Genomic DNA, 8,112 nt, shown 5'->3' on the forward strand with positions numbered 1-8,112 from the left:
AAATTATTCGTTATCAGAGCAGAAGTAGTTTCGTTGCCAGGATAGAAAAAATTTGTTGAGTGTATTTGTCTTAAGAATCACGTTAATTTGCTATTGATGCAAAATAATGTATCCTTAACAAATTTATTTGCTATAAACAAAACTACAACTGTTTATATAAATCTATCACGGTTCTTATAGCAAAATAATTTGTAGATTCAGCAAATTATATCCAGCAAATAGTGATTGGTACTCTTAACAAATCTTTTTGCTGTCCATATAGTAACAAAAAGAGTTTGCTAGACCAGCAGAAAATTTGCTGGGCCAGCAAATTATTTTTCTCCGTGTTGCAAATTTGCAACAAAGCCACTCCACTCTCGGAAGCGTTACTCTACAAAAAAATTGATCGCAAACTGTGGCGCGTGTGCAGCTTTTCACGAAAGAATACGGGAGAGATTCGTCTATCAGGTGAAAATACATAAACTGCCTGTGCGTACTCCTGATATCTCACCTCTCTCTTTCTTTCGCTCTCTCACAAAAAGACGATTTATCGCTACGCGTTGCGGACAAGAATGGTACTGACCTCCGAATTGCTGGATCGCCGGGCGATGTGTGCTCGTATATAAACGTCGGCGCTCAGGTACGCGAGTACACAGTTAATCGCGCGGGCTACATCAACTTGCAATGATCCAGTCGCTCGTTACGAGTGATCGAGCCGCGAATTCGCGACGGAGGTTTTCTGGGCGAGACCAGGGCCCGTGCAACTCGCGCATATCACGCGGGTGAACTGACGTTTTCCCGCGGCCACGCGTAGATTATATCGGCTGCCCATTGTGATTGAAGTAAGCAGAAAGTAGTCGATAACACGCGATTATCTGCTTCCTATCGAACGATCAAATAAAGTAGTCGAACGGAGTATACAGCGAAGAATAATGGCTGATAACGGCCGGACCATTCGACTTCGGGACAGTTCGTGACGCGCCGCGCTTTCGCGCGCTCTGACGAGCCGAAGATCTGTTGGACGAGGAAGTCGCTGCAGTTCAAGAAAAGTTAAAGTTCCTATAAAAGGCTTTGCTCGGTACAAAAGGATAATTGGCCCTATGAAAGGACGAGCCAACTTTGTTCCTGCGAGAGAGATAATAAATATTTCTTTCCCTCTCGCAGGATTTTGACAAAATCGAATTATGGCCAGGTTTTTACTACAGGAACTCTAACGAAAGGAATAGAATTCATTCGAGTCGTGCGCTCTAACGAAGGGCAAAGTGCGGCATATCGCGCGATCGTCCTTCAGGAGCAAACCACTCGAGGAGAAGTACGAGGCGCGACGCGCTTTTAATCTTGTTGACATCATTTGTCAAGCTGTTGGCTTCCTTTTTCTACCGTGTGCACGCATGCGATCGCGTTCTCTCTTCTCCAGGAGTGCAATTATCGCACGGCACACTCTGTGATATAATCGATTCGCCGTAAGAGAAGTGACAAAAGTATCGTTACGCAAGCGTGAAGGATCTCATGGGCGGAGGACGGTGGTTTATGGCTTTTAATTGTCGCGTACTTTCGCCATTCATATCGGCCGATCGCCGCTTGATCATGATTTCCGATTGAGCTTGCTTGACAATTCGCGATCATTGCGATCGTTTGTTCTCTGATGTTCTTCATCAACGTGTCTCGAACGTGTATTCTCGTATCATGTGTTACTTATACGTGTAAATATGAAATGAGAACTTTAACAATACAGGGAATTTTGAGAATAAGACGAAATTCAAAAAGTTTTTAATGACTGATTGTTAATTTTAAATCACGAAGTTACTTAATAAAATATGATATAGTCAGAGAGTATTATATTATCATATCTATGTGAACAGATAAAAAATTAACGAGCTCTTTAAAAACTAAACAGTCGACGGTACTTTAGAGAGAAGTAATTGATTTGGCTTAGCGATTTTCCAAGCTAATCGTAACGAAAAATTCTTGTCTAAATGGTAGCAGTAATCTACTGAAATGGCTCTGATATCTCATAAACTTTCCATGGTATCTGAAGCTTGTCACTCGAACTATTTTTAATCGAGCGATATACGAGATAGGCAGCGATTGAAGCGCGCTAACCGTTTCATTCCGGTGCATTTGATAATTCAATTTCGTCGACCACACGAACGACAAGCAAAATATACAACGTCCAATTCCTCATGAATAATTCGCAACGCGAGACGCGAAAGCTCATTGAGAAATACGCATGAAGTTAACGTTTCACAGTCAAGGACGAAAGCGCAAGACACAAAACAGCGAGATGCGAAATTCTCTCGCGAAATCGCTTGACTAAATGCAGTTTAAGAAATCTCAGATATGAGAATCTTATGTTCAAGATCTAATAATAAAACGACAATCACTTGAGTCGCTATTACCTTCGCTGTAATTGGTCACTATTTCAATTTATATTTCACACTCCGCTCCCGTGTTTTTACCGATCGGTTACTTTCTAGCGAATAACGAGCAAGGAGAAATGTTGCAATTAGGAGATATCATTATAATAGCGACATTTTCAGCCTCGATATTACTGTCACTGTCTGCACAATTAATCGAAAGTAAACGCGCGAACTAATAATTATCAACTGAAGAAACCCGATCGACGATTCGTCCGATTCACGCGAGACATTCAGGGATTTTTCTCCAGTTCCTTTCCTCTGGAAAATTATTCTCGCGCTTTGTAATTATGCGTCGCGCGACGCTTTAATATCGATCCTGTTTCTCGCAATTAACACATTTGAATTATCGCTGAGAACAACAAGGGCACTTCGTCACGGATTCCGCTAGAGCGCTGTCACATGATTCAGAAATTCTCGTTGTCAAGTTCCTTTGGAGTCAATTCGAGCCACGGGATCTTCTTATTCACTTACAATCTTGCAAGTCGATCATTAGCAACAATCGATTGACACAACATTTCAACCATGATTTGCGTGCGCTTGCACTTTATAGTGCACTTTTACTGGTCTATACGCGATATTCCGGAAGTGCCTGCTCCGATTGCACAGACTCCGATAACGCTGATTACACTTGCTCGGAGATGATGACATTGAAAAACGCTAACGACATTCTATTACTAATGTAGCGATACGATCTGCGGTGTACGAGGATTGGCGTGTATTTACAGTACAGAGAGGACACACGCACACAACATTGCAAATAACCTGTATGTTACCCTATTTTCGTTATCAAGAGCTAATTGGCTATCGCGACGGCGATGAGGATTCGTGTCGCCGAATGAACATACACGTGGTACCCAATAATCATCACGATTGCGCCACGCCGCGTTGGTCATCGAGTTCCAGCGCCCACTCGACATAACATTTACGTAACATCATCGTTAGTATGTAACATTCACAAATTTGAAAAGTATGTTTCATATAAAACAACAATTTTATCTTCTTATCGAAGTTAGTTTTACGTTACCACTGCATTAAAGTTTTACCTACTTTCCAAGAGATGACCATAATTACAAGATTGTAACATAACAATTGCAGCAAATATATGAAGTATGCTTGTATTTTCAAGTTCATGGTTGCAATTAGATGTGTCAACTGGATATGAAAATCGGCGATCACTGTTGTCGCAACGAGTATTCGCATCCGATGGCATAACCAAAGTCAAAATTTTGATCCCACTTTCGATCTCAGTATTCCATTTAATGCCTACTTTAATAATAATTTAATTCTGAAGTCTATATCAACCTTTTGATTCTATTTAATCTACTAGTTTTGGCGAGAGGTTCTCTTGTAGGTAGAACTTACTAGCATTTTGTGTGTTTCTTGTCATTTAGAAGCGCTAAACAAAACTTCAATTTTCACGTGTATTAAACATACACTGATCCTTCAGAATATAGCGCAAGTGTCAGAAAGTAAGGCAAAAATGACACGGGAGTCGACGAGAAGCTGCCGACTCGAATCCGCTCGAACTTGACCGTCGTCCGCTCAACTGCCGCACCTTCGCACGCACGCGACGGTCGTTCAATCACGATCGGTGGCTTGTAAAGTTCATATGACGGTCACCGGGCGACCGTGAAAAGAACATAAGCGATCTCGTTTAGTCTCGATCGGCTTACCTATCCCAACAATAGCGCTCGTTCAGGTGCGAACGATAGTTCGTCGACGAAGAGTTGGCGCCGATCTCTACGCGGACTTCCATCAGCGTCCGTATTCCTGTTCGTCCTTTTTGCGTTTCGCCAGTTTCGCTCACGAGGATATTCTCGACTTCTGTGCTCCTGCGACCTCACGACCACGCAACAGACACGTCGTATGGATGTTACACGATATTATATATGCAACTATCCATCCTCCTTTCCAACTTCGCGACGTCCGCTCGCTGTTAGAGCCGAGAAAAACGCGAAGACGTTGAACTATATATTTACATACATCATTAAACGTCGTTCGCGCCGAGTTCGTCATCTCGCGTCAACGATCAATTCGCGCGGGATCAAGCGCGGCACTTTCTACGTACGTGCGAAAGTGACCGCGACCGGTTCGTCGGAAAACAATTTTTCGATATAGGAGAATCCACTCTGGGCGATTAAGCTGATAATATCGAAACCGTCATACAGACGCCATTCGCGAGAAAGAGCCTGCGAAGCGAATGCAAAGGATGTTTTCTTGTACTTTCTCCGAAGTGAGACGAAATATATTATCCACGGAGAGACAACTTCTCTTCTTTTTTTCGCACTTTTACCGCCCATAAAGACACTTTTATACAACTGCAGGACTTGAATTACATAAAGCGGACGATACAGTCGCAAAAGGAACGCGGAAGTTAAAGCAATGTGCGATTTAATCTTGCCTTGGACACTGAGAAAGCTAATTACCGGCGCGAGAAGCATATTGAAATATTAACATAACTCGATTGACGACGAACGCTCTTTAGTTTATTGTTATTGTTATTATAAATCTCATTGCTCGTGGAAATATCGGCGCGGTTTGTATCCGCGTCGTTCTAAATGACATGTAGACTAGTCGGAGTATCGTCGTATTACCTGATTTAATCAAGACGCTCGTCTACGCTTTATCGAACACGTCGCTCTTAGATCGAAGCGCAACGCGTGATCTGCGCGATCTTACGACCATGCTGATAGAAAGTCGACTGCTACGGTATTCTGAGTTTCGTAATAAAATCGTAGGAATGCTCGTTATGATCATGACATGCCCGCCGACTTGGTATAACCCTCTTATTACGATCGTTGCCGTAGTCTCCGTTCGTTCGCCTCGGAGACACGAATGGATTATCACGGTGAACAGAAGCGGGGAACGGGAGATCGCCCTCTATCAATTATCCACCTTCCTTCTTCCTTTCTTTCTTCCTTAAGACGATCCCCGGGTCTTCCGTATGTAATAATCGAGCTGTGTAAAATTGGTAATGAGCATGTCATTGTTGCATATCGTATTATTTAAGCAACATATATATGCTGAATCATATACTTTAAATAACTTAGAAAGAATTCATGTCAAACGCACGTGTTAGACGAGTTAAAAAATGTTTGAACGAATAAATGTATCGTTATTCTGTTTAATTTATATATCAAACACAAAACCCGAAATAACACAGGATATCCTAAAGACGTTTTGAAGAACGTTCTCAGGATATCCCTTGGAGAATTTTTACTGTCTGAGAAAGCTTGCAATGCGATCATTCATAAAATCTAAATAAAGATTAAAAAGTATCTGTTGTTTTACTACAGTATTGATGATAGTAACGCTTGTTGTGGTGAACGCAGTATGTTACAGAAAAACAGATACGTGCATTATAACAATTTGTTACTCGATTCGTTTAATGTCATACATGTTCGTTTTCATAAAATATGTCATAAAATATGTTGTAAATAAATTATTTTACGCAAAACAGCAACTCTGGAAATAAGCGAGTTTTTTTATTGTCCTCATGGACGTAAGAATATATGGACGAAGCAAAAAGTGCGATTATAGACGAGGAGCTGTGAAGTCCAAGAGGATTACATCGTCGCGGCCATGTTGGTGCCGGGGCTTGTATCTATTTTCAGTGTATAAAAACAGCGACCGTCGCCATCTTGGTACCTCAACTTCATTATAATACATACAATCATTCCCCTCACCTCTTGGGCTTCACTCTCGCGACAATTCGCTTTGTCCATATATTCTTACATCCATGGTTATCCCTTTATAACTCGATATGCGCTTGGGATCGCGCCAGAGATGTAAGAAGAGGAGAATCTCAAGTCTTCTGTTTAACTATAAAATACAAATACAATAAACAATATTTATTCAATGATATTAATAATATTAATAATGTAACATTTAGTTATTTATACAGAGATTTTTATTTTATTGTTGTAGATCTTACCTTGTGCTTGCTTGCTTGCTTCCAGCAAGAGATTAACCAAACCTCAACTGAATTTTTAATTACACCAATTCAATGTTCAGCTTCTCTGCAATAAGCAGAACAACAGAATATTAAGTAATAGAGTTAATTATGAAGTTATCAAGTCTTAGATATAGTCAGATATACAAATGTACACAACTAATAGAGTTTTGTAGTTTGTACTGTTTTCATATTTCATTGCAAAGAATTATAAATACTTTTAAAGAATTATAAATACTTTTAAATGCTGTCACTACATGAAAAGTACCAAATACTGAATAAAAAAATTTGCAATCAAAACAATTTACAAAATTTTTTTATATAATATTTGGTGCCATATCATGCATTGATTTATACTTCCATATCATGCATTTATTTATACTTTCATTCTATAAAAATATTTACAATCTTATAATATACATTTTTTATTTATAAGAAATCCTTTTTTGTTTTTCATACAATAGTTAGTATTTTTTATACCTTGACATTTATACTTTCACTATATAAAAGTATTTACAATTGTATGAAACCAAATAGAGAAAACTACAGTGTAAACTACAAGACTACATTAGTATTCAACAACCTCTTAACATTAAGGCCCTCATTGTAAATTTTTGATAATATTGCCTCTAAATATGGCTTATAAGCTTCCTAATCGGTTCATAAGAACATTGAAAAGCACTTTTATTAATAGAGATTAGAAAGGATCTAATAAGGTTATTAATATTTTCTATTTACATACAAATTTACTTTTGGGCATGAACGTAAAGCTATCACTGATAGATATACTATTCTGATATATTGTTAGTGCTTTTTTAAATAATTAATAAATAACAAATGTATATTGCGTACGTTTAGAAAATTCTAATAACTTTAGTGCATGATATGTTGAGATTGTCAGTCTGCGTCACGTTTTGAAAGTAGCAACAATCAACTACTCACAAGCAGCAGCACTGTACACTTTAACATCTGCCCTTCTGCAGATAATCCAAGGCCAATTTGCAAAAGTCTTGTAGAACTGCGAAAATCACAATTACGATTATTTCTTGCGACTTTCTTGTAGTGAAATATAAGTTTAAACATTGACAAATGATTTGCCCGTACCTGGCGGTGATTGTTTTGCTAGAAACAATACATGCTTCTTGTGATTTGGCTTTTGTTAGCAGCATTTTTATTTTGAAAAATGTGTTGCTTATTGAACAGGACTGTTTAAATAAAAATAAAGGTAATTATCCAGTTTAGCGGCCTCATCTCTGATTTCGATGAAAGTAGGCTCAATCGACGCGTTTTTGCATGCCAAATAACTTTTTCCTCTGACAAAATCGTCGCTCTCTACTGCGAAGCGAGATATTAATAAACAAAGTTGAGGACGTGTTGGGTTAGAAAATCTGTCATACCATCTATCTCTAGCTATGTAACTGGCGGGCTTCGCCCCCCAGACCCCCCTATCAGGGGGGATGGGGGCTATAGTCTTTTATGCTTAATTAAGCTAAAGAATGAATTTCTCACAAAAGACTGTAGCCCCCACCCCCTGTGATAGGGGGGTCTGGGGGGCGAAGCCCCCCAGTTACATAGCCAGAGATAGACGGTATGACAGATTTTCTAACCTAACACGCCCTCAACTTTGTCTATTAATATCTCGCTTCGCAGTAGAGAGCGACGATTTTGTCAGAAGAAAAAGTTATTTGGCATGCAAAAACGCGTCGATTGAGCCTACTTTCATCGAAATCAGAGATGAGGCCGCTAAACTGGATAATTACC

At 39.5% G+C, this 8,112-nt stretch overlaps 1 protein-coding gene across 8 annotated transcripts in view; it reads right to left on the minus strand.

Moving 5' to 3' along the window:
* Positions 1-8,112, minus strand: part of LOC116842725 (zinc transporter 1) — a 19,761-nt gene that overhangs the window by 11,286 nt on the left and 363 nt on the right. For 3 of the 8 annotated variants that reach the window (XM_032812337.1, XM_032812336.1, XM_032812338.1), the window contains exons 2-6: positions 7,456-7,556; positions 7,294-7,369; positions 6,334-6,418; positions 6,135-6,221; positions 4,073-5,357 (exon numbers count right to left, since the gene is read on the minus strand). In XM_032812337.1, coding sequence (XP_032668228.1) covers positions 4,073-4,155 — 83 coding nt within the window. In that variant the 5' untranslated portion in view covers positions 4,156-5,357; positions 6,135-6,221; positions 6,334-6,418; positions 7,294-7,369; positions 7,456-7,556. Of the gene's footprint in view, positions 1-562; positions 892-2,378; positions 3,404-4,072; positions 5,358-6,134; positions 6,222-6,333; positions 6,419-7,203; positions 7,370-7,455; positions 7,687-7,748; positions 7,871-8,112 lie in introns of those variants that run through there. The other 5 variants (XM_032812341.1, XM_032812340.1, XM_032812339.1 and 2 more) reach the window with 4 other exon arrangements.

Source organism: Odontomachus brunneus, unplaced genomic scaffold (genome assembly GCF_010583005.1).
Source record: "Odontomachus brunneus isolate Ranch 3 - 2012 unplaced genomic scaffold, Obru_v1 Obru_scaffold_027, whole genome shotgun sequence".
In the NCBI taxonomy this organism is placed as follows: Eukaryota; Metazoa; Arthropoda; class Insecta; order Hymenoptera; family Formicidae; genus Odontomachus; species Odontomachus brunneus.